At 43.8% G+C, this 26,692-nt stretch overlaps 4 protein-coding genes across 5 annotated transcripts in view; 2 read left to right on the top strand and 2 right to left on the bottom strand.

Annotated features, from left to right (window-relative positions):
- The window catches only part of LOC121387025, a 46,707-nt gene extending 38,806 nt beyond the window's left edge, over positions 1-7,901 (bottom strand). Inside the window, exon 1 of the mRNA XM_041518032.1 lies at positions 7,689-7,901. The gene's annotated coding sequence lies outside the window, so the exon portion shown is untranslated. The remainder of the gene's footprint in view (positions 1-7,688) is intronic.
- On the top strand, positions 766-9,862 carry LOC121387638 (52 kDa repressor of the inhibitor of the protein kinase-like). Its single transcript, XM_041518811.1, has 2 exons — positions 766-915; positions 9,302-9,862. The coding sequence occupies exons 1-2, from the start codon at positions 766-768 to the stop codon at positions 9,860-9,862; spliced, it is 711 nt and encodes a 236-aa protein (XP_041374745.1).
- A 59-nt stretch (positions 9,863-9,921) lies between these two features.
- On the top strand, positions 9,922-10,407 carry LOC121387637 (zinc finger MYM-type protein 1-like). The gene has a single exon (XM_041518810.1). It carries the CDS (start codon positions 9,922-9,924, stop codon positions 10,405-10,407), a length of 486 nt encoding a protein of 161 aa, XP_041374744.1.
- A 6,770-nt stretch (positions 10,408-17,177) lies between these two features.
- On the bottom strand, positions 17,178-24,350 carry LOC121387328 (pleckstrin homology domain-containing family F member 2-like). Of its 2 annotated transcripts, XR_005959792.1 has the most exons (3): positions 24,234-24,350; positions 18,920-19,048; positions 17,178-17,610 (listed from the first exon to the last, which is right to left on the bottom strand). XR_005959792.1 is itself a non-coding variant. In XM_041518358.1 (2 exons), the coding sequence occupies exons 1-2, from the start codon at positions 19,121-19,123 to the stop codon at positions 17,473-17,475; spliced, it is 342 nt and encodes a 113-aa protein (XP_041374292.1). In that variant the 5' UTR covers positions 19,124-19,195; the 3' UTR covers positions 17,178-17,472. The 2 variants fall into 2 exon arrangements, 1 of the variants encoding a protein (XP_041374292.1); XM_041518358.1 differs by lacking the exon at positions 24,234-24,350 and having other exon boundaries at positions 18,920-19,195.
- Positions 24,351-26,692: the final 2,342 nt, after the last annotated feature.

Below are 26,692 nucleotides of genomic sequence, written 5' to 3'. Positions count from 1 at the left end.
ATAATCAAAATTGCATTATCAATATCCGTAAGTAATATAACTGGTCAGCTGATTGCTTTTATTACAGACACGAAGGCGCTATTAGCAAACGGCGACAGGTTGTAAGTGCATTTCTGCAATACTTTCGGAGTGACAGTAGCTTTGTGTATTGCCATAACATACATGGTTTACTGGAGGAATTGGGAATTCCGATCTACAACTCAACTGAATGGCAACTGTTCATCGATAGCTCAAAGCAGAGCTTAAAGTGTGTCCTCATCCACAATGGCAATTTATTTGGTGCAGTCCCAATTGGGCATTCAGTTTGTCTTCGTGAAGAATATGGAGACATAAAGAGAATCATTGAGTTGTTACAATATCACAAACACAATTGGATCATCTGTGTTGACCTTAAAATGGTATGCTTCCTTCTTGGTCAGCCACGCGGATACACCAAGTATCCCTGTTTTCTGTGCATGTGGGACAGCAGAGCTCGAGAGAAGCATTGGGTGGAGAGGAATTGGCCTCCAAGATCTGACCTCAAACCTGGTGATCCCAACATTCTGCATGAGCCACTTGTCGACAGAAAGAAAATTATATCCCCACCTCTGCACATAAAACTGGGTCTCATGAAGCAATTTGTTAAAGCATTGCCAACTGAAGGCAAAAGTTTTAAGTACCTCATTTTGGCATTTCCTGGCCTGTCAATTGAAAAAAATCAAGGCCGGTGTGTTCGATGGTCCACAGATTCGGCAGCTCATCAAAGATGAACATTTCATTGGGACAATGTCAGAACTCGAAAAGAATGCTTGGTTATCATTCAAAGACCTTGTCAAGAACTTTCTTGGAAATACACAAGCAAAGAATTACACCGAAATTGTCCAGAAACTATTGGAGAGCTACAAAACGCTCGGTTGCATCATGAGCATCATGCAAGTTGCATTTTCTGCATAGCCGTCTTGCTAACTTCCCGGAAAACCTTGGTGAAGTCAGTGATGAGCAAGGTGAACGATTCCACCAAGATTTGAAGGTCATGGAGGAACGATATCAGGGTAGATGGGGATGTACATATGATGGCTGACTATTGTTGGAGCATCAAGCGAGATTGTCCACGGACTCCAGGAAAAGCTATAAACGTAAATATTTACCTTAACTACTTGCACACAATTTGACTTACAACAACAATATCCTTTGTATGAACAAATAACTTTAAACAAACATTACAGTCAAGCAAGTGTTTTATATTTTCCATTGTATGTAAATGTTTAAAACATTCTATAAAATAAACACAAATTTGTTAGATGCGGTATTTTTATGGTTTTTGAGACAAAGCGAGGGTATCCTGTAGCTCAAAAAGTTGATGTGATAGAGAAAAATTTGGGTAATTTTTGGATTCAGAGGCCAAAAGTTAGTCAAAAACACATGCCAGATCTAACTCAACGAAAATTGTGTTCTCCAGTGTAATACCAGTCGTGGACCTGCCCCTATTCTAGCTTAAGTATTAAATCTACCTATGGTTACAAGCCTTGAAATAAAACATTTTGGTGTACCTGACACAATGTCCTGCACCAATCAATTTGTGCCGGACATAAAAGAAATTGTACCTGTCACAAAACATTGTAAATAAAAATGAAATAAATTATGTTTTATGTTGTTTAATAATTGATATATTTAATTACTAAATAACCAATGCAGCAATTAAGGCAATAGTCACCAAATTATGACATTTATTATTGTTACGTACTTACTAGTCTATGATGCATTAATATATGTCATCTTGTAAAGCTGTATCCTAACCAGCCGCGAGCTGCATGAGCGATTATTTTAGAAATCATACAGTACAGTTAGGATGCAGCAATGGAAATCGATGATTTCTAAAATAATCGCTCGCGGCCGGTTAGGATAGGGCTCAAGAAACCCATGAAACTGTCGTCACTATCACTTTGTGTTGAACTTTCAGATTCACGATGATCGGACTCAGACTCATCCATTTTTTTCAATATCATCAATGTCTTGTTTGTGGTAATATTCTATATTTTTGGTTGCCCAGTGATCTTTAGCACTTGACACACCACTGCGGCAGATGTGTGGACCCTTTGATCCACGCGTCCGACAAATCGCGATTTATATTGCATTTCTTTTTGAAATGTTTTGCAGAGCAAGCACGTCACAAGTGTAACCTCGTCTTTGGTGTTTTCTTCAAACTGTAGCCACAAAGAGGCATTTGTTTCAACTAAATCCTCCTTTTGCCATTTGAGTTCAGTGCTAGATTTTAAGATACTACTCTGCGGAATATTCGTTTGGAAATTTTAGGGGGACGATTTAATCGGCGGCTGCTGGGAACAGGGACAGTTGATTTGTCATTATCGGTACCTGTCTGTTCTTTTACAGCAAAGACTGAAGTTATTTTGTTCAACATCCTCTAATTGTTAACCACGAGGCAATTTGAATTGCAAACTTTAAACGAAAACGCCACAGGAAGTATACGCTAAGTACGAAAGGTCAATTACTAATATGCGTGACTTCACTTTTTACAATGTAAGTTCCCGCAAAATCGAGACTATGAAAAATCCTACTGAATAGGTACGCGGACTGTAGATGAACTTCGTGTTGGACTGTCAAGTGCCCCGCGAACCGGTTCGAATCCCACTGGTACACATTTGTGTTTTTCATTCGTAATCTTTTTTTTTTAAATCGGTGCATTAAGTGTATTCGACTCCAAAACAGCCGGCTTTTACTACAACGCGAGCTTCGGACATGGTGACCGGCGCAATCGACATTGTTACTGACAAGTTACAAATTTGTACCGGCCGCTTATTTCAAGGCTTGGTAAAGTGGCAGACCCTAATTTCAACCCGTAAAAATGGGCACCGAGTTTAGTTAATCTACAAACCTGTAACACATTTGGACAAAGTTACAACAGAGTCAAACAACAGTCTGTGATGTTGAAACAGGGAAATATCCTTTAAAAATAGACTAGAACTCGACTCCATAACCGTTACTTCTCAGACGCACGTGCGTTTTTAAAAATATGAAAAATGCATTTTATGGCACTAAAAAGATCAGGATGACCAGAAACACTTCGCTTCTACGGAAATGGATAATCTAAAGAATAAAATATAAGTAATGTTTGATTTCAGTGATCAAAACTGGCTCTAATAGTGAAAAATAAGCTGTAGTGTTTAAAAACTAGGGTCCGTCCCTTTAAGGTGAGGAGTCTCGTTGGCAAACACCATTGATCTACGTTACGCCCCCAGCCCCCCTCCCCGCCCCTCGTTACAATCCCCGAACCGCGCCTGTCTGCTTTGGTGAAAACCCCTGTATCAAAACAGTATGTTATGGTATATATATGAGGTAACAACCGGAGCCAGGGCATGTTATGACATCAACGTTTCACAACTGACAGAAAACTCATAAATGTTCAGGAAAACGTTTCTCATAAAACTGTGCATGGGACGTACACAACACAAGATACCTTTAGTGTCGTATATCAAAGGCCGCCGTATGTACTATTCCGTCTGTGGGATGCTGCATATAAAAATACCTTGCTACTAATGGGAAAGAGTAGCGCGCCACTGCGTGGTGACAGCGGGTTTCCTCTCTTATTATCTGTGTGGTTCTTAACCGTATGTCCAACGCCATATAACCGTAATGTATAGTTCGAGTACTTAGACCGAGTACTCTGACGGTAAGAAACAAGGAAATGTTTTATTTAACGACGCACTCAACACATTTTATTTACGGTTATATGGCGTCAGACATATGGTTAAGGACCACACAGATATTGAGAGAGGAAACCCGCTGTCGCCACTTCATGGGCTACTCTTTTTGATTAGCAGCAAAGGATCTTTTATATGCACCATCCCACAGAAAGGATAGTACATACCAAGGCCTTTGTTATACCAGTTATGAAGCACTGGCTGGAACGAGAAATAGCCCAATGGGTCCACCGACGGGGATCGATCCTAGACCGACCGCGTATCAAGCGAATGCTTTACCATTGGGCTACGTCTCGCAAACTGACGGTAAGACAGTTTGACAGACATTTGGAAAGTTATGTTGATAACTGTTAAAATGTCGTCTATCTCCCTTACCGTCAGAGTACTAGACGACATTTGGACGGTTATCATCGAACTCTGTAGTAGACGACATTTGGAAGGTTATCATCGAACTCTGTAGTAGACGACATTTGGACGGTTATGATCGAACTCTGTACTAGACGACATTTGGACAGTTATGATCGATCTCTGTACTAGACGACATTTGGACGACTAGACGACATTTGGACGGTTATAATCGATCTCTGTACTAGACGACATTTCGACGGTTATGATCGAACTCTGTAGTAGGCGACATTTGGACGGTTATCATCGATCTCTGTACTAGACGACATTTGGACGACTAGACGACATTTGGACGGTTATGATCGAACTCTGTACTAGACGACATTTGGACGGTTATGATCGAACTCTGTACTAGACGACATTTGGACGGTTATGATCGAACTCTGTACTAGACGACATTTGGACGACTAGACGACATTTGGACGGTTATGATCGATCTCTGTACTAGACGACATTTGGACGGTTATGATCGAACTCTGTACTAGACGACATTTGGACGGTTATGATCGAACTCTGTAGTAGACGACATTTGGACGGTTATCATCGATCTCTGTACTAGACGACATTTGGACGACTAGACGACATTTGGACGGTTATGATCGAACTCTGTACTAGACGACATTTGGACGGTTATGATCGAACTCTGTACTAGACGACATTTGGACGGTTATGATCGATCTCTGTACTAGACGACATTTGGACGGTTATCATCGATCTCTGTACTAGACGACATTTGGACGGTTATGATCGAACTCTGTACTAGACGACATTTGGACGGTTATGATCGATCTCTGTACTAGACGACATTTGGACGGTTATGATCGAACTCTGTAGTAGACGACATTTGGACGGTTATCATCGATCTCTGTACTAGACGACATTTGGACGGTTATGATCGAACTCTGTACTAGACGACATTTGGACGGTTATGATCGATCTCTGTACTAGACGACATTTGGACGGTTATGATCGATCTCTGTACTAGACGACATTTGGACGGTTATGATCGATCTCTGTACTAGACGACATTTGGACGGTTATGATCGATCTCTGTACTAGACTACATTTGGACGGTTATCATCGATCTCTGCAAACGTCCAATGTCCGTCTAGCTCTCTTACCGTCAGAATACTATACGACATTTGGACGGTTATGATCGAACTCTGTACTAGACGACATTTGGACGGTTATCATCGATCTCTGCAAACGTCCAATGTCCGTCTAGCTCTCTTACCGTCAGAGTACTAGACGACATTTGGACGGTTATGATCGAACTCTGTACTAGACGACATTTGGACGGTTATCATCGATCTCTGCAAACGTCCAATGTCCGTCTAGCTCTCTTACCGTCAGAGTACTAGACGACATTTGGACGGTTATCATCGATCTCTGCAAACATCCAATGTCCGTCTAGCTCTCTTACCGTCAGAATACTAGACGACATTTGGACGGTTATGATCGAAATCTGTAGTAGACGACATTTGGACGGTTATCATCGATCTCTGCAAACGTCCAATGTCCGTCTAGCTCTCTTACCGTCATGCCCCCCCCCCCCCCCCCAATCCCGGGAAATGTTTACCTTTTCGCTTATAATAACATTAAAAAGGTTCCTGTGTCATATCCCACTACACAGGTGCCCTCCCCCCCCCCCCCCCCCCCCCCCAATACAAAATCCTGCCTACGCTACTGACATCAAAGCACATACCTGTCCCGTTTGCCATGTCTGGGTAAGTGCACAGAGTCACACAACTGCACGAATCCGGGTCGTTGCACCCTAATACCATTTCGAACACTGCATCGTTTCGCCCTTAGTCCTATTAACCCAGGGTTGGTTCGCCATAAATCTCATTCGTACCGAGTCGTTTCGACCCCCCCCCCAAAAAAAAAAAAAAAAAAAAAAAAAAAAAAAAATATTTATTATACTTTTGAAGTATTTTTTTCTTCTGTTCATTCATTACCAAATAATAGGTAATTGTCTGTCTTTGGATATGAATGCCTTATCAGCTGGTTACCTTCTGTCAGCTGAAGCTAGGCGAAATCAACATACTGTACTCGGCGTTTGGGTATATTTAATAAACCACAGAACATCAGTAGTATGCAGTGTGACGGTTCATAAATTAATTGTCTGTATATAATCTAAGGCCTGTACGTATTTCGATAACAGATACAAACCTGGTATATAGAGCATATTATAGAGCCATTTTTGTTATGGTATATATTGAGGTAACAGCCGGAGTCAGGGCATATTATGACAAACGTTTCACAACTGACAAAAACTCACAAATATTCAGTAAAAAGTTTCTCATAAAACTGTGCATGGGACGTACACAGACAGCACAAGATACTTTTAGTGTGGTTTATCAAAGGCCGTCGTTATGTACTATCGTGTCTGTGGGATGCTGCATATAAAAATACCTTGCTACTAATCGGAAAGAGTAGCGCGCCACTGTGTGGTGACAGCGGGTTTCCTCTCTTATTATCTGTGTGGTTCTTAACCGTATGTCCAACGCCATATAACCGTAATGTATAGTTCGAGTACTTAGACCGAGTACTCTGACGGTAAGAAACAAGAATTTTTTTATTTAACGACACACTCAACACATTTTATTTACGGTTATATGGCGTCAGACATATGGTTAAGGACCACACAGATATTGAGAGAGGAAACCCGCTGTCGCCACTTCATGGGCTACTCTTTTCGACTAGCAGCAAAGGATCTTTTATATGCACCATCCCACAGAAAGGATAGTACATAATAGGCATTTGTTATACCAATTGTGAAACACTGGCTGAAACGAGAAATAGCCCAATGAGTCCACCGACGGGGATCGATCCCAGACCGACCGCGCATCAAGCGAACGCTTTACCACTGGGCTTTGTCTCGCTCCCTGATGGTAAGAGAGCTAGACAGTCATATGGAAAGTTATGTTGATAACTGTTAAAATGTCCATCTAGCTCTCTTACCGTCAGAGTACTAAACGACATTTGGACGGTTTAATCATAGATCTAAAGTTAGTTTTTTAACGACACCACTAGAGCACATTGTTTTGTTTTTATCTTATCGGCTATTGGACGTCATTCTGACAGTTTTTTTAAAGGAAACCCGCTGTCGCCACATAGGCTACTCTTTTACGATACTCGTAGGCAGCAAGGGATCTTTTATTTGCGCTTCCCAAAGGCAGGATAGCACAAACCATGACCTTTGTTGAACCAGTTATGGAACACTGGTCGGTGCAAGTGGTTTACACCTATCCATTGAGCCTTGCGGAGCACTCACTCAGGGAAGTCAGTACCTGGATTAAAAATTCCATGCCTCGACTGGGATCCGAACTCAGTACCTACCAGCCTGTAGACCGATGGCTTAACCACGACGCCACCGAGGCCGGCATCATCGATCTCTGCAAATGTCCAAATGTCCGTCTAGCGCTCGGACAGCAGAGTCTGTCGGGCTGCATCATGTGTTAGGTGCGTCGTAACCCCCCCCCCCCCCAGCACCACCCCATTCCTTCCTTCATATACTTTCTAGAAAGAAGACAATTCCCTTACGACCTAATTCTAAATATTAAGATACATCAAAGCACATACCTGTCCGTTTGTCGTGTCTGACTAAGTACACAGTGTCACACAACTGCACGTGAAATCCGAATATAATAAACACATCCGGGAAAATGGGCGAAATTGGAAAAACTAAAACAACCACAATAGGTAGAAAAATTAATTCCAGGAGAATGAATTTTTGCTATAGAAGGAAGAAAAATTAATTCCCGGAGAATGGATTTTTTTTACAAATGGCCGCAGGTCATAGTAAAATGTGGGTCAGGTGTCAGTTGATAACATAGTCATATAACAATCCCGATCGCTTGGGTAAATATTTGGACGTTCAAAACACTTAGGCGAAACACAATTAATTCTTTGTTTGCAACCTGCTCAGGTGTTTTGACGAGTACCGACTTTAAGTTGATTTGGGCTGGGATTTAGCTCAGTCGGTTGAGTGCTCGCTTGAGGAGCTTGCGTCGCAGGATCGAACCGCCTCGGTGGATCTATTCAGCTGATAGGGTGTTTTTCTCTCGTTCCAACAAGTGCACCACAACTGGACAAAGGCCGTGGTATGTGCTTTCCTGTCTGTGGGAAAGTGCATATAAAAGATCCCTTGCTGCACTAGGAAAAATGTAGCGGGTTTCCTCTGATGACTACGAGTCAGAATTACCAAATGTTTGACATCCAATAGCCGGTGATTAATAAATCAAAGTGCTCCAGTGGTGTCATTAAACAAAACAAACTTTAGTTGATTTTACCGGCCTCTGTGGTGTCGTGGTTAAAGCCATCGGACATAAGGCTGGAAGGTATAGGGTTCGCAACCCGGTACCGGCTCCCACCCAAAGCACATTTTAAAGACTCAATGGGTAGGTGTAAGACCACTAAACCCTCTTCTCTATCACTAACCACTAAGAATTAACAACTAAACCACTGTCCTGCACAGACAGCTGAGATGTGTGCCCAGGACAGCGTGCTTGAATTTTAATTGGATATAAGCACCGAAATAAGTAAAAAGAAAGAAGAAAGAAAGTTGGTTTTACAGCGTTGTATCACAAGGGAAAGGGCGGGACGTAGCCCAGTGGTAAAGCGCTCGCCTGGGTCGCGGTCGGTCTAGGATCGATCCCTAGAGCCCACATACATATAGGTAGACAGATAGAGATATACAGACAGAGCAGTGGCGTCGGAACTGGGGCGGCAGGGGCGGCAGCCGCCGCCCCAATATTTGGACCAAAAAAAACAACCACCTTTAATTTTTGGGTGTGAGGTCGGGATCGGGACATGATTTGGGTAAACATTACAAGCACCCTGTGCAATATAGTGATTATCTTGTTAATAACACTTTAATTAGATGATGTAATTTCAGATGTCAAATAGCCTATTGACTTTACCCGGCGCGGGAACAGTGCCATATCTGGTGCGACATTTGGTGCTCCGAAAATTAGCGCGGCGTTAACTTTTAACTAGTCAACAACAACAACAAACATCGGGGAAATCGTGAAACATGTCGCTGCCAAATCAACCTCGTGACTTTAATTTTCCTAAGAGATCATTTGGTCAGAAAAATCCCGAGAAGCGTTCCTTCAATGCGCAGTGGTTTAAGCTACATCCATGGATTCATTATGACGAGGTAATTCATTGAATATGTTGTTGCGGATAACCAGATACCGAAAGATGGTACAACCAAATTCAAGAAGCATCAAAACTCCGACTGCCACAAGGACGCCTTTGAGCGACACATACAACTACCGCAGCAGACGAAAGATGCTGGTGAGAGCCTCTCAGCTGCACATTCCGAGGAGAAGATAAACAACCGACACCAGCTGTTAACAATTCTGAGGAGTATACATTTCTTAGCGCTCCAGGGACTGCCTCTACGCGACCATGATGATAGCCAGTCCAACTTTATCCAGATACTGAAACTGTATGGTCAGTCCGATGAGTCGATATTGAAGTGGATGGAAAAGAAAACCATGAAGTTCACATCCGCAGACATGCAGAATGAGATACTACAAGTTATGGCACCTGGAATTCTTCGACAGGTCGCTAAGAATATCAGAGATGATGGCTTTTTTACAATCATGGCAGATGAAACGACTGATCAGTCTAATCGTGAACAAGTTGTGATCGTGCTAAGACATGTTGATAGTGACCTAACTGTATATGAGGAATTCACTGGACTGTATGTGGTGCCATCTATTGATGCACAGACTTTGACACACTGATTAGAATGAATTTGACATTGAGTAACTGTCATGGTCAGTGCTACGATGGAGCCAGCAACATGTCAGGTGCCAAAAAAGGAGTTGCAGTTAATATTTCTAGTCGTGAAAGTAGAGCTGTGTATACACACTGCTATGGACATGCACTGAACCTTGCAGTTAGTGATTCAGTAAAATGTTCCAAAGTAATGCGAGATTCACTTGATAGTGTATATGAAATGTCGAAGCTAATTAAGTATTCACCAAGAAGAGATACGAAGCTGGAGGAACTTAAAACTGAGATGAATCCAGACAAACCCGGTTTCCGTGTATTGTGCCCGACTAGATGGACTGTTAGAGCTGCCAGTCTGTGTAGTGTCTTGGACAATTACAGTGTGCTGCAGTCATTATGGGAGATTTGCTATGAATTTGTTACGGACTCGGAAATCCTTGCACGAATTGTGGGCGTCCAGTCGCAGATGTTTAGCTTTGACTTTTTGTTTGGTGTTATCTTAAGACATGAAGTACTCCGTCACACTGACAATCTTAGTAAGGGCATTACAACATAAGGATATGTTAGCGGCAGAGGGCCAGAGACTCGCGGAGCTCACAGTCTCAACACTTAGTAATCTACGACAAGAGGAGTCCTATGATAAGTTTTGGGCCGATGTGACAAAGAAATTAGACAACCTCGAAGTCAACGAACCGTCACTATCACGACGACGCAAAATGCCAACAAAATTTGACACTGGCAATGCCCCATGTGAATATCAGGAAACAGTAAAAGACCTTTACCGCCAGAAATACTACGAAGCTCTGGACCTTGCAACCAACTGCATCCGAGACAGGTTCGCCCAACCAGGTTACAAGATTTACCGCCACCTGGAGGATATGCTGCTGAAATGCATCACCGAGGATCCAACATACAGTAACGATATGGACTGTGTAGTCGACTTCTACAAAGATGACATTGACAAGACTACTCTTCTCACTCAACTGGACTGTTTTAAGGTCCACATAAAGCAATCGGTAGACACTGTCAACACTCTGACAATATCGCAGATCGTGGATGTCATCCGTGAGATGAAGCCAGCATCCCGTACCATGTTCTGTGATATTGTGACTGTGCTGAAGTTAATTTTAGTAATGCCAGCAACAAACGCTACAAGCGAAAGATCATTTTCTGCTTTGCGCAGGGTCAAAACCTACCTCCGTTCCAGCATGACGCAAGAACTATTAAATCATGTGATGTTGCTTCATGTACACAGAGACGCCACTGACAATATGGATTTATGTCAGGTTGCAAGCACGTTTACAAGTTGTAAAGAATCTCGACTGGCAAATTTCGGCAAATTCTAGGTGTACATGTAATTGACAGGAGGCGATATAGTGGCTATCTGTGTACGTAAAATTTCAATGTCAGACTCACTGATATTTATTACTTAATGGGTTGATAAGTATATCAGCCAATTGATATCAATGATTCTGAGATTGGGATGTTTTATAACCTTGGATATAAGTCTTATTTGTTTCCCTGTCAATGGTAGTGTGAAGAATGTAGATCCTAACCAAATGGCACAGTGTGGATCAAAATCCAGGCTGAAAATACAAAGGGATAGATTCCAGGTTCTGCAATCAATCACATGGATCAAGGGTCATATCTCTTTCTTTTTATGAGTCAAAGACCAGGCCAAGCTACTAAATGATATTAGTAACTTGTATTGATGTGTAGGAGGACAGTTATAATTTAAAAGCTAAATTGAGTTATGTCACTTGGCCCATGTTTTCATCACTTTATAAGGTGATTCAATACCCTGGCTTCATATAATAGCAACAACTGACTGTACTATGTTTGTTTATTATTTTGTAATACATTCTAAAACAGTTTACACACATGTAAAATGGTATTTGCATTTTGCACACTTCCAAATATGTCAAAGAAAAGGGTACAGGTGGTGAGACCTCATACAAATCAGACAAACTTATTCACTGTCATAAAATTATCGGTGAAATACGTTTTTTTACCAGTACTTTTGCTACAAAAATATGTATGAGATACCTACTAAAGTTGTATCTTAAATGCAGCAGAATGCAGGAAATGGCATCTAGAATTCAAATTTTTTTCGGGGGAGCATGCCCCCGGACCCACCTAGCACTCACTCGCTTCGCTCGGTCGACATCCCCCTCCCCAATATTAATTTGCTTCCGACGCCCCTGCAGAGACAAGAAAGACAAAGAGAATGCGACAGGACATCCATTTGTTAACAAGGGATTTTTTTATATGTACTCGTGCACTTACCTACAAACAACATACCACGGTGTATTGGGACCCAATCACACATCTCGCAAACGTTAGCGAAACGTTAGCTGGTTGAAGAGACTAAATCGTAGACACTGAGAGTCGTCAGCCAGTGAGTCTACTGAATATTCATAAGCAAACGGTTGACAGACATCGAGATTTTACGACATCGAGTAATGTTCTGGTGTATATATATAAATTATTCCAACTGTAGATATTAATGCAACAAGTATTTAATAATATACAGTGTGGTTAATAAATTGTGCAATTGAATGTTACGTAGCGTATATCAATGTCGTTGTTTGCCTACTCTTCTTCTGTGGGATATTCCCGCCGATATTTTGATGAATTTTACACCAGTGGTTACGGTTATCTAAACGTCAAAATTGTAATGCACGTCTGTACAACTTAATTTCATAAACAAATAAACAAACAACAACAACAAAAATCATTCAACAACTACAGAATATATAATTTAAAATAATTACTGTATAAATGAGTACAGGTCAAACCGATTAGAAAAATGTTGTCCACTACTTTTAATTATAATTATTTGTAATAACAATTGTCCTAAATAAAAATAATAACAACAACAACAACACAATAGTAGTTACGGTAGGTTTTTGGAAAATTATAAATTTAAGATTTCAGTAGGTTGGATTATAAATATATTATCTCACTACCAAGTACATCTGAAGTCATCCACTGATGTAGTTAACAAATTACACACTTCTTGGCTAATGTCTATTTTCTCAAAGTAAAAATCTACTTTTGTAAACACAAAATTAATCAATTATCTAAGTAATCAGAGTAGATTTCTGTTTCTTTATTTTTTAAAGTATGATTTTTATTAAATAGATTTGAATAAAGTACCACTGAAGGTTCATTTACCTTTAATATACATATGCATACATGTATACATACATACATACATACATACATACATACATACATACATACATACACATACATATACTGAACAAAAAAAGAAACTTCCGATTTGTACACATAGTATTTGTTGTGTTAAAGAATTCATTGTGTAATGAAATTATATAGGTAGTATTAGCCTTGAGCTATATTATCAGGATTCATGAATTTTATCGATTATTTTTGCACTGTTAATCGTCGACAACGTGAAATTCAATTTGCACGTGCATGCATGGTTCGACATGTCCCGTGTAGTATTCGGTCAATTTGTTTTACTTGTCTTACTGACACTGTTGTCAAGTGAACGAAAACGCTTCAAAATTTGTAAAAAAAATTTACTTTTTTTACATTGTAGCATTTTTAGTATGCCAAGAATACCCAATAATTTACGCAAACGGGCGATTGGCATGCTTGATGCTGGCATGTCGACAGAAGACGTTGCAAGGCATGTTGGGAGTTCTAGTCGAGCGATACGAAATCTTCGCGTAAGATTTCGAACGACAGGAAGCACCAACGACTTGCCACGTCGTGGACGTCCGCGTGTTACAACGCGTGGTCAAGACCGCTATATCATGAACACGCATTTGCGCAATCGATTCCAAACTGCCACTGATACTGCTGCTAACACACCTGGGCTTCATAATAACCGAATCAGTGGGCAAACTGTTCGTAATCGTCTGCGGGAGAACGGTTTACATGCACGACATCCTTACGTTGGATGCGTTTTAACGCAACGTCATTGTCTAAATCGTCTTAATTGGGCACGTGTACACACTCGTTGGATACGGCGACGCTGGAATACCGTTCTTTTTTCGGATGAATCCAGATTTTCTTTACAACGTGGTGATGGCAGGGTGCGCGTCTACCGTAGGAGAAATGAACGCTATGCTGACTGTTATGTTATTGAACGAGATCGTTTCGGGGGTGGGGGTTCTGTCATGGTCTGGGCAGCCATTGCCCATGGTTATCGTTCACCACTAGTCGTCATTGATGGCAATTTAAATGCTCAACGTTACCGCGATGACATTCTCGCTCATCACGTCATTCGTCTGTTCCATAACAACGCCAACATCTCGATTTTTCAGCATGATAATGCCACCTCTCATACAGCTAGAGACACTGTAAATTTTCTTAGGACAAATAACATTGATGACAGGCCCACTAAAAGTCCTGATCTCAACCCCATCGAGCATGTCTGAGATAGTCTGGACAGACGATTGAGGCGTCGACCCAACTCACCCGCTAACGTCAACGAACTTCGTCAAGCGCTCATTCAGGAATGAAACAATATTGCACAGGCAGAAATCAACACTTTAGTCAATTCTATGCGCCTGCGATGCACTGCAGTGGTCAATTCAAGAGGTGGTCATACCCGTTATTAAGTGGGTGTTGTTGTTTTTTTAACCCCTACCACATTTGGTCAAAATTTCTCCCAATTTCTGTTGACCTATGGCCATGATTTTTGCACCAAACGATGCATCATGGAACACTCTTTAAACGCATATATGACAATTATTCCCCCGGTTTGTTTTCATCAAGTTATGTTCAAACAAAGTTAGCGGAAGTTTCTTATTTTGTTCAGTATACGTGTGTGTGTGTAACCGGCCTCGGTGGTGCAGTGGTTAAGCCATCGGACTACAGGCTGGTAGGTACAGGGTTCGCAACCCCGTACCGGCTCCAGCCCAGAGCAAGTTCTTAAGGACTCAATGCATAGGTGTAAGGCTACTACACCCTCTTCTCTCTCCCTAACCACTAACCAACTAACAACTAACCCACTCTCCTGGACAGACAGCCCAGATAGCTGAGATGTGTGCCCAAGACAGCGTGCTTGAACCTTAATTGGATATAAGCACGGAAATAAGTTGAAATAAATGTGTTCGTGTGTAAAATACATATGTATAAGTAAACACTGTTTTTTTTGTTTAACGACACCACAAGAGCACATTGATTCATTGGATGTCAAACATTTGGTAATTCTGACATATAGTGTTAGAGAGGAAACCCACTATATTTTTTCATTAGTAGTAGGTAATCTTTTATATGCACCATACCACGGCTTTTGATATACATGTACCAGTTGTGGTGCACTGGCTGTAATAAAAAATAGCACAATGGTCCAATAAAAATGGATCGATCCTAGACCGACCATGCTTTACTAGTTAGCTACGTCCGGCCCCTCCAATTTATGTAGACACTGAAAATTAAATATGAAAAAGAATTATTCATCAACTATCTAACTGATCAGGGTAGATTTCCATTTTATTACATATGTGCATTTACATTTCCATTAAAATTATATTATTATTTTTTAAGTAGACGTCGAGATGACGTCACTAAATACCTATCTTCCCTTGGAGTAGTTAATCGTGGTCTACCAGAACATGGTCGATCTCACATTTGCCCAGTTTGGTGTACGCGTTGTCGGAGTCGTGAAATGGTACTGTCATGAACACGAAAGTACTGAGCGACGTCGTGTACGCGTTGGCCGGCGTTAAGCCGTCCCATTGCTTCATGACGTTGATTTTCCGTTAAGCCTGGACGGCGACCCATTATAACAGGATAAATTCTTCCTTTTGTTTTTGGATAATGTTGGTTCAGTGCATCAAAATGTGATTTCAATACATCCGTATTGCACGCGCTTCTGCGACAGCACGAGCGCACCGCGTTTGCACGTTGAGTATTATTTATTTATTTATTTATTTATTATTTATTATTATTATTATTATTATTTTTTTTTTTATTGTTATTATTATTATTATTATTTTTTTTTTTTTTGGGGGGGGGAATATGGAAAAAAGACAGACAAACTGGTGAATGGGCAACCAAATTAAAAAAAATTAAAAGGTGAAAAAACTAGGCATAATATATTGGGGGGAAGGGGGGCGGCTTTCCTGGTATCTTCCAATACTTATACATAGAAAGCGGTGAAGTATTCTGGATGTCAATTAGACCTTTCATTCATATTCTGCCCAGTGGCGGGACGTAGCCCAGTGGCGGGACGTAGCCCAGTGGTAGCCCAGTGGCGGGACGTAGCCCAGTGGTAGCCCAGTGGCGGGACGTAGCCCAGTGGTAGGACGTAGCCCAGTGGTAGCCCAGTGGCGGGACGTAGCCCAGTGGTAGCCCAGTGGCGGGACGTAGCCCAGTGGCGGGACGTAGCCCAGTGGTAGCCCAGTGGCGGGACGTAGCCCAGTGGTAGGCCAGTGGCGGGACGTAGCCCAGTGGTAGCCCAGTGGCGGGACGTAGCCCAGTGGTAGCCCAGTGGCAGGACGTAGCCCAGTGGCGGGGCGGGACGTATCCCAGTGGCGGGACGTAGCCCAGTGGCGGGACGTAGCCCAGTGGTAGCCCAGTGGCGGGACGTAGCCCAGTGGTAGCCCAGTGGCGGGACGTAGCCCAGTGGTAGCCCAGTGGCGGGACGTAGCCCAGTGGCGGGACGTAGCCCAGTGGTAGCCCAGTGGCGGGACGTAGCCCAGAGGTAGGACGTAGCCCAGTGGTAGCCCAGTGGCGGGACGTAGCCCAGTGGTAGCCCAGTGGCGGGACGTAGCCCAGTGGTAGCCCAGTGGCGGGACGTAGCCCAGTGGTAGCCCAGTGGCGGGACGTAGCCCAGTGGTAGCCCAGTGGCGGGACGTAGCCCAGTGGTAGCCCAGTGGCGGGACGTAGCCCAGTGGTAGCCCAGTGGCAGGACGTAGCCCAGTGGCGGGACGTAGCCCAGTGGCGAGACGTAGCCCAGTGGCGGGACGTAGTCCAGTGGCGGGACATAAACCAGTGGCGGGACGGGACGTTGCCCAGTGGCAAAGCGTTCGCTTGATGCGCGATCGGTCTGGGATCGATCCCCGTCAGTGGGCCCCATTGGGCTATTTCTCGTTTCAGCCAGTGCACCACGACTGGTACATCAAAGGCCGTGGTATGTGCTATCCTGTCTATGGGATGGTGTATATAAAAGATCCCTTGCTGCTAATAGAAAAGAGTAGCCTATGAAGTGGAGACAGCGGGCTTCCTCCCTCAGTATCTGTGTGGTCCTCAACCATATGTTCGATGCCATATTACCGTAAATAAAATGTGTGGAGTGCATCATTAAATAAAATATTTCCTTCCTTCATATTCTGCCCAGTTTTTACATTTAAAATAAGCAAACAAAAAGAAAAAAAGAAAAAAAAAAGTGGGGGGGGGGGGAGAGCTTTTCAACAATTACATCCAGCAAATCTAGCATGTTTTACAGAAAACATTTCCTCTACGTACAATTTTTGTAACGCTACCCACAAAAAAGAAACCTATTTTGAAAACAAATTCACACCTTATCACATTGTCAAATAATATGAAGCATTGTTAGAGTATGAGCAGTTAAGAGAGTTATCTCCCTCTAATGGAAACTCTTTTTTGTTTTTCTTTCCCGATCATACATGTAGATCTATCAATCGTCTTCGTTGATGTCGGAGTTTTCCGAACTGGAGTCGGTGTGGAGCAGCATGTAACATTCGTAACAGACGCATTCCGGCTTCATGTTCCTGTACTCCAGCTTGGTGCGTCGCGAACACTTCCCACAGATCACCTGCAACGGAAGGGTTTCATGTCAGCACTCGTGTTATTGGGAGGGGACCAGCCTCGGTGGCGCAGTGGTTAAGCCATCGAACTACAGGCTGGTAGGTACAGGGTTCACAGCCCGGTACCGGCTCCCACCCAGAGCGAGTTCTTAAGGGCTCAATGGGGAGGTGTAAGGCCACTACACCCTTTTCTTTCTCACTAACCACTAACCAATTAACACTAACCCACTGTCTTGGGCAGACAGCCCAGATAGCTGAGGTGTGTGCCCAGGATAGCGTGCTTGAACCTTAATTGGATATAAGCACGAAAATAAGTTGAAATATTGGGAGGGGGTGGGAGGGGCGGGATCTCGCTCAGTCAGCAGAACACTCGCCTTAAATGCTTTGACGTAGTATGGAAACCCTTTTCAGTGAAACCATTTTCTGATTGGGTTTTATATCGATCGCATCCAGTGCTCTACGACAGGTATATCAAATGCCATGGTATGTGCTGTCCTGTGTATGGGATGATACATATAAAAGATCCGTTACTACTAATGGAAAAATACAGCAGGTTTCCTTTGAAGACTCAGAATTACCAAATGTTTGACATCCAATAGCCGATGGAAAAAAAACAATGATTAAAAAATCAATGTGCTCTAGTGTTGTCGTTAAACTGACTAATACAGTATATAAGTATTCGACCATTTTGTGTGGACGAGTCATACAATAATATAAAGATCTGAGACCATTCTGTGTGGATGGGTCATACAGTATAAATGTCTATGGTCATTCTGTGTGGCTTGGTAATACATTATAAATGTCTATGGTCATCATGTGTGGATGGGTCATACAGTATAAATGTATATGGTCTTTCTGTGTGGGTGGGTCGTGCAGTATAAAACTGGTTATACTGTATAAAAGTCTGACCATTCTGTGTGGATGGGTTGTGCAGTATAAAACTGGATGGGTCATACAGTATAAATGTCTGAGAACATGTGTGGATGGGTCATACAGTATAGATGTCTATGGTAATTCTGTGTGGATGGGTCGTGCAGTATACAACTGTGGATGGATCATACTGTATAAATGTTTATAACCATTGTATGTGGATGGGTTGTAAGTATACAACCGTGGATGGGTCATGCAGTATAAATGTCTATGGTCATTCTGTGTGGATGGGTCGTGTAGTATACAAGTGTGGATGGGTCATACGGTATAAATGTCTGAGACCATTATTTGTGGATGGGTCGTGCAGTATAAAACTGTGGATGGGTCAAACAGTATACATGCCATTGACCATTCTGAGTGGATGGGTCATCACTGAATCATACTTACGAATCCGCACCCCTTGCAGTTGTATTTCTTCATAGTGCTGCTGAACCTCGATCTACACCGCATACACTTGGCTGCCGTCTGGAACGGTTTCAGTAGAGGCGCGCGTTTGCCAATATCCTCTTTACAGATCTTAAAAGAAAGGAATGTTTGTTTAAGGTGTATGTATACCATCATATCAAATCCCATAGACGACAATGATAACATTTGTGGTCAAAACTCCTACACGCAGTTTTGTTTTAATCAACATAGGCCTAGGGCCTCCACGAGTACAAAATATTGGATGTTGGATAGTCAATCTCGACCCAGACTAGATGATAACGAGACTAAGGAATAAAGTAAAATAGCATTATGCATCTTAATTCCAGCGCTGAACATGGATGCCAAATCATACCATTGTATTGCATTCCACACATTCGACTTTTGTTTTCATTCCGTGTCTTATAGCTCTATAATGTAACCGGCAACAAACATATGGCAAAATGACGTAAAACATATAATTAAATGAGAGTGCTCTTCCTTGCACAGTACTCGAGTCCTGTGAACGAACTCGAGTCTTTGCCAGACTCGGCCCGTGTCCGAGTACTCGTGGAGACCCTATACACCATGATCAGTTTGATCGTGGTTGGGTGGGTGGTCGTGGTGAGGGAGTACTCGTGGAGACCCTATACACCATGATCAGTTTGATCGTGGTTGGGTGGGTGGTGGTGGTGAGGGAGTACTCGTGGAGACCCTATACACCATTATCAGTTTGATCGTGGTTGGGTGGGTGGTGGTGGTGAGGGAGTACTCGAGTACTCGTGGAGACTCTATACACCATGATCAGTTTGATCGTGGTTGGGTGGGTGGTGGTGGTGAGGGAGTACTCGTGGAGACCCTATACACCATGATCAGTTTGATCGTGGTTGGGTGGGTGGTGGTGGTGGTGAGGGAGTACTCGTGGAGACCCTATACACCATGATCAGTTTGATCGTGGTTGGGTGGGTGGTGGTGGTGAGGGAGTACTCGAGTACTCGTGGAGACCCTATACACCATGATCAGTTTGATCGTGGTTGGGTGGGTGGTGGTGGTGAGGGAGTACTCGGAGAGGGGAGTACTCGTGGAGACCCTATACACCATGATCAGTTTGATCGTGGTTGGGTGGGTGGTGGTGGTGAGGGAGTACTCGTGGAGACCCTATACACCATGATCAGTTTGATCGTGGTTGGGTGGGTGGTGGTGGTGAGGGAGTACTCGTGGAGACCCTATACACCATGATCAGTTTGATCGTGGTTGGGTGGGTGGTGGTGGTGAGGGAGTACTCGTGGAGACCCTATACACCATGATCAGTTTGATCGTGGTTGGGTGGGTGGTGGTGGTGAGGGAGTACTCGAGTACTCGTGGAGACCCTATACACCATGATCAGTTTGATCGTGGTTGGGTGGGTGGTGGTGGTGAGGGAGTACTCGTGGAGACCCTATACACCATGATCAGTTTGATCGTGGTTGGGTGGGTGGTGGTGGTGAGGGAGTACTCGTGGAGACCCTATACACCATGATCAGTTTGATCGTGGTTGGGTGGGTGGTGGTGGTGAGGGAGTACGTACTCGTGGAGACCCTATACACCATGATCAGTTTGATCGTGGTTGGTGGGGGTGGTGGTGGTGAGGGAGTACTCGTGGAGACCCTATACACCATGATCAGTTTGATCGTGGTTGGGTGGGTGGTGGTGGTGAGGGAGTACTCGTGGAGACCCTATACACCATGATCAGTTTGATCGTGGTTGGGTGGGTGGTGGTGGTGGTGAGGGAGTACTCGTGGAGACCCTATACACCATGATCAGTTTGATCGTGGTTGGGTGGGTGGTGGTGGTGAGGGAGTACTCGTGGAGACCCTATACACCATGATCAGTTTGATCGTGGTTGGGTGGGTGGGGTGGTGGTGGTGAGGGAGTACTCGTGGAGACCCTATACACCATGATCAGTTTGATCGTGGTTGGGTGGGTGGTGGTGGTGAGGGAGTACTCGTGGAGACCCTATACACCATGATCAGTTTGATCGTGGTTGGGTGGGTGGTGGTGGTGGTGAGGGAGTACTCGTGGAGACCCTATACACCATGATCAGTTTGATCGTGGTTGGGTGGGTGGTGGTGGTGAGGGAGTACTCGTGGAGACCCTATACACCATGATCAGTTTGATCGTGGTTGGGTGGGTGGTGGTGGTGAGGGAGTACTCGTGGAGACCCTATACACCATGATCATCGTGGTTGGGTGGGTGGTTGGTGATCGTGGTTGATCAGGTGTGGTGGGTGGGTGGTGGTGGTGAGGGAGTACTCGTGGAGACCCTATACACCATGATCAGTTTGATCGTGGTTGGGTGGGTGGTGGTGGTGAGGGAGTACTCGTGGAGACCCTATACACCATGATCAGTTTGATCGTGGTTGGGTGGGTGGTGGTGGTGAGGGAGTACTCGAGTACTCGTGGAGACCCTATACACCATGATCAGTTTGATCGTGGTTGGGTGGGTGGTGGTGGTGAGGGAGTACTCGTGGAGACCCTATACACCATGATCAGTTTGATCGTGGTTGGGTGGGTGGTGGTGGTGAGGGAGTACTCGAGTACTCGTGGAGACCCTATACACCATGATCAGTTTGATCGTGGTTGGGTGGGTGGTGGTGGTGGGGAGTACTCGAGTATCGTGGAGACCCTATACACCATGATCAGTTTGATCGTGGTTGGGTGGGTGGTGGTGGTGAGGGAGTACTCGTGGAGACCCTATAGTTTGACCATGATCAGTTTGATCGTGGTTGGGTGGGTGGTGGTGGTGAGGGAGTACTCGTGGAGACCCTATACACCATGATCAGTTTGATCGTGGTTGGGTGGGTGGTGGTGGTGAGGGAGTACTCGTGGAGACCCTATACACCATGATCAGTTTGATCGTGGTTGGGTGGGTGGTGGTGGTGAGGGAGTACTCGTGGAGACCCTATACACCATCATCAGTTTGATCGTGGTTGGGTGGGTGGTGGTGGTGAGGGAGTACTCGTGGAGACCCTATACACCATGATCAGTTTGATCGTGGTTGGGTGGGTGGTGGTGGTGAGGGAGTACTCGTGGAGACCCTATACACCATCATCAGTTTGATCGTGGTTGGGTGGGTGGTGGTGGTGAGGGAGTACTCGTGGAGACCCTATACACCATGATCAGTTTGATCGTGGTTGGGTGGGTGGTGGTGGTGAGGGAGTACTCGTGGAGACCCTATACACCATGATCAGTTTGATCGTGGTTGGGTGGGTGGTGGTGGTGAGGGAGTACTCGTGGAGACCCTATACACCATGATCAGTTTGATCGTGGTTGGGTGGGTGGTGGTGGTGAGGGAGTACTCGTGGAGACCCTATACACCATGATCAGTTTGATCGTGGTTGGGTGGTGGTGAGGGGGTGGTGGTGGTGAGGGAGTACTCGTGGAGACCCTATACACCATGATCAGTTTGATCGTGGTTGGGTGGGTGGTGGTGGTGAGGGAGTACTCGTGGAGACCCTATACACCATCATCAGTTTGATCGTGGTTGGGTGGGTGGTGGTGGTGAGGGAGTACTCGTGGAGACCCTATACACCATCATCAGTTTGATCGTGGTTGGGTGGGTGGTGGTGGTGAGGGAGTACTCGTGGAGACCCTATACACCATGATCAGTTTGATCGTGGTTGGGTGGGTGGTGGTGGTGAGGGAGTACTCGTGGAGACCCTATACACCATGATCAGTTTGATCGTGGTTGGGTGGGTGGTGGTGGTGAGGGAGTACTCGTGGAGACCCTATACACCATGATCAGTTTGATCGTGGTTGGGTGGGTGGTGGTGGTGGTGAGGGAGTACTCGTGGAGACCCTATACACCATGATCAGTTTGATCGTGGTTGGGTGGGTGGTGGTGGTGAGGGAGTACTCGTGGAGACCCTATACACCATCATCAGTTTGATCGTGGTTGGGTGGGTGGTGGTGGTGGTGAGGGAGTACTCGAGTACTCGTGGAGACTCTATACACCATGATCAGTTTGATCGTGGTTGGGTGGGTGGTGGTGGTGGTGAGGGAGTACTCGTGGAGACCCTATACACCATGATCAGTTTGATCGTGGTTGGGTGGGTGGTGGTGGTGAGGGAGTACTCGTGGAGACCCTATACACCATGATCAGTTTGATCGTGGTTGGGTGGGTGGTGGTGGTGAGGGAGTACTCGTGGAGACCCTATACACCATGATCAGTTTGATCGTGGTTGGGTGGGTGGTGGTGGTGAGGGAGTACTCGAGTACTCGTGGAGACCCTATACACCATGATCAGTTTGATCGTGGTTGGGTGGGTGGTGGTGGTGGTGGTCGTGGGGATCAGTTTGATCGTGGTGGGGGGGGTGGTGGTGGTGAGGGAGTACTCGTGGAGACCCTATACACCATGATCAGTTTGATCGTGGTTGGGTGGGTGGTGGTGGTGAGGGAGTACTCGTGGAGACCCTATACACCATGATCAGTTTGATCGTGGTTGGGTGGGTGGTGGTGGTGGTGAGGGAGTACTCGTGGAGACCCTATACACCATGATCAGTTTGATCGTGGTTGGGTGGGTGGTGGTGGTGAGGGAGTACTCGTGGAGACCCTATACACCATGATCAGTTTGATCGTGGTTGGGTGGGTGGTGGTGAGGGAGAACGATTTTTTAATGCCAGATAGGTCTCAAATAAAAGTGGTAGGGGCGGTTATAAACAATCTTTGCATTTACAGAGCTTATTATTTCTAATTCTCTAGAGTTTTAATTATATTTATGAAGATATTTGCAACTTCTTGGTTATGATAGTCCAAATATATATATACATTTCAATTATGCTCAATTCGTTGTAATAAACGCTAATTTACACTGGGATTATGTTTGTCTAGGTACACTTAAAATCCATGCGACTGTATAAATGATCTTATTTAAATATTCTTACTTATGTTTTAAAATGTGCTATGTTCCTTGTATTATTCTTATATAAAGAAATAAAAATTGATTTGATTTGATTTGGAATTCACAATTTGGGACAAAATATTTGGTTCGTTTTAAAAGTTAATTCGTTATACATAGTTGTTCTATACATTAAAAATTACTGATAATATATAGCGAAACAAAAACGGGACTTTAGGACCAGTTCGTTATAAGCAGTAGTTTGTTATAAGCGTGTTTGTTCTAAGTGTACTTTTACTGTAAGAAACTAAAATACTCACCACTGTCGAGCTCAACAATTAGGACCTGTTCGTTATATGCAGTAGTTTATTATAATCGTATTCGTTCTAAGTGCACTTTTACTGTATGGAACTAAAATACTAACCTCTGTGGAGCTCAAGAAAACGCTGTCGTCGTGTTCGGGCGAAGCAGGACAATCCGCTTCACTGGTGCAAGACTTTTGTTTGGTTTCCAGCTTCTGAAGCACCGTGCTGATTTCCTGAATCAGAAAGTAAGGGGGGTTTGCACCAATTACACATAAAAACATACGTTGTATTGAGCGTGTGATGGGGAGAATCAGAAAGTAAGGGTTTTTTGCACCAAGCGAACGCAAACATAAGAGGGGGGGGGGGGGGGGGGGGGAGGGAGATTGGTCCCTGGTGCTGGATATGCTCAACTTTCGCGAACACCTGATATCGTCACTGTTATGACAGTGATTCATGAGTGTATGTCATCACACCTGATATCGTCACTGTTATGACAGTGATTCATGAGTGTATGTCATCACACCTGATATCGTCACTGTTATGACAGTGATTCATGTGTGTATGTCATCACACCTGATATCGTCACTGTTATGACAGTGATTCATGAGTGTATGTCATCACACCTGATATCGTCACTGTTATGACAGTGATTCATGAGTCATCACAGCTGTACTTATTCCATTGAGTTCTGTCCGGTAATAGTTTTCACTTGGTAAACTAGTCTGGGAGTTGCATTCCTCTTTGTGGTGATGTAAGAGGAATACAATCTCCAGTAAAGGATCTCCTTGGAAGTGGCTGTCCTCCTACAGACGAGGCACTAGAGAGAGATACATGGAATCAACCACTATTTTGTCAAATACCCATTTGACTCTGTATTGTGCAGAGATACGGACCTGATCATGTATTACGGTTTTGTCGTTCAGATTTATAACTTATCTCGGTATTTAAGAGGACACACACACATATATATATATATATATAGATATATATATATATAGCGAGAGAGATAGACGAGAGAGAGAGAGAGAGGAGAGAGAGGAGAGGAGGGGGGAGGAGGAGAGGAGAGGGAGAGAGAGAAGAGAGAGAGAGGAGAGAGAGAGAGGAGAGGAGAGAGAGGGAGAGAGGAGAGAGAGAGAGAGAGAGAGAGAGGAGAGAGAGGAGAGAGAGAGGGCAGCGGGGGGGGAGAGAGGGAGACGGAGAGAGAGAGAGAGAGATGGTGAGGACACAGACAGGAGAGAGAGGAGAGAGAGAGAGAGAGAGAGAGAGAAGAGGGAGAGAGGGTAGTGACGAGAGAGAGAGAGAGAGAGAGAGAGAGATGAGAGGAGATGGAGGAGAGGAGGGAGAGAGAGAGAGGAGATGAGAGAGAGAGAGAGAGAGACGGGAGAGAGAGAGAGGAGATGAGAGGAGAGAGAGCGAGAGGAGAGAGAGATGGAGATGTGAGAGAGAGGAGAGAGAGAGGAGATGAGAGAGAGGAGAGAGAGAAGGGAGAGAGATAGAGAGGGGAGAGAGAGAGGAGTGACACACAGACAGACAGACAGAGAGAGAGAGAGAGACGAGGAGAGAGGGAGAGAGGAGATGAGAGAGGGGAGAGAGAGAGAGAGAGAGAGAGAGAGTGACACACAGACAGACAGACAGAGAGAGAGAGAGAGAGAGGGAGAGAGGAGAGAGAGAGAGAGAGAGAGAGAGAGAGAGAGAGAGAGAGAGAGTGACACACAGACAGACAGACAGAGAGAGAGAGAGAGAGTGACACACAGACAGACAGACAGAGAGAGAGAGAGAGGGAGAGCAGGAGAGGAAGTGTAATGAAATAAAAATGGTTTTACCTGATACCAATCAATATCTCCACTGAAAAGGAAGCAGAAAGAATGAAGACGAAATTACACTAAAAGAAAATCTCAATAATTCTTGTACTTTCATCCTTAAGGTAACTACTGATTAAATGTGGACTTTTAGGCCAGTCAATCTACGACTTGACCCACCACAAATTGCAAGATTTTTAAAGTGACGTTTTTTTGAAACCTTGGACCCACCTAAGTAACATAGTAAAATTCTACTCAAAAATAATGAGTGGAACATTGTTTATTTTCAGTTTCTTAATGTATCATTGTGTACCCTTTTGTAGTAGATTTGACCATATTTATAAAACATGCTTAATAACAACCCTTATGGTACTGGTATTTAAAAATGGAAACTCAATTGATTTTACATAATTCATGGGTGCTGAATCCAAAAATAAATGTTGCCAACTGATCTTTTGATTATTTATCTTTAAAAATTCAAGATGGCTGCCAAATATATACAAAAACAAAAAAATCTAATATCCAGGATTTTATATGGGGTACATTTATAATATTATAGGCCATTTGTATGTCTTTTGTATCAGATAATTAATATTTGATACATCTGTGATGTTTAAATTAACCAGATTACAATAATTCCAAGATGGCCGATATGTGAGTATTAAATCCCAAAATGTAATATCTGCTTTTAATTGGGGTACATTTATTATATTAGTGGTCATTCCTATTTAGTTTATATGTGAAAGAATTCACTCTTAATACTGATATGATGTTGTAAT

Source organism: Gigantopelta aegis, chromosome 13 (genome assembly GCF_016097555.1).
Source record: "Gigantopelta aegis isolate Gae_Host chromosome 13, Gae_host_genome, whole genome shotgun sequence".
Taxonomy (NCBI): domain Eukaryota; kingdom Metazoa; phylum Mollusca; class Gastropoda; order Neomphalida; family Peltospiridae; genus Gigantopelta; species Gigantopelta aegis.
Note: the sequence above shows the minus strand (reverse complement) of the source record. Positions and strands in the feature narration are given on the sequence as shown.

What these genes read in the sequence shown, in the direction of transcription:
- LOC121387637 (XM_041518810.1), top strand. Translation starts at nt 9,922, where the DNA reads ATGTCAGGTGCCAAAAAAGGAGTTGCAGTTAATATTTCTAGTCGTGAA.
- LOC121387638 (XM_041518811.1), top strand. Translation starts at nt 766, where the DNA reads ATGTCAGAACTCGAAAAGAATGCTTGGTTATCATTCAAAGACCTTGTC. An exon ending in GCATCATGAGCATCATGCAA is followed by an intron (nt 916 to 9,301) that starts GTTGCATTTTCT and finishes GCGGATAACCAG; the next exon opens with ATACCGAAAGATGGTACAAC.
- LOC121387328 (XM_041518358.1), bottom strand. Translation starts at nt 19,123, where the DNA reads ATGTTATCATTGTCGTCTATGGGATTTGATATGATGGTATACATACAC. An exon ending in ACTGCAAGGGGTGCGGATTC is followed by an intron (nt 17,611 to 18,919) that starts GTAAGTATGATT and finishes CTTCCGTTGCAG; the next exon opens with GTGATCTGTGGGAAGTGTTC.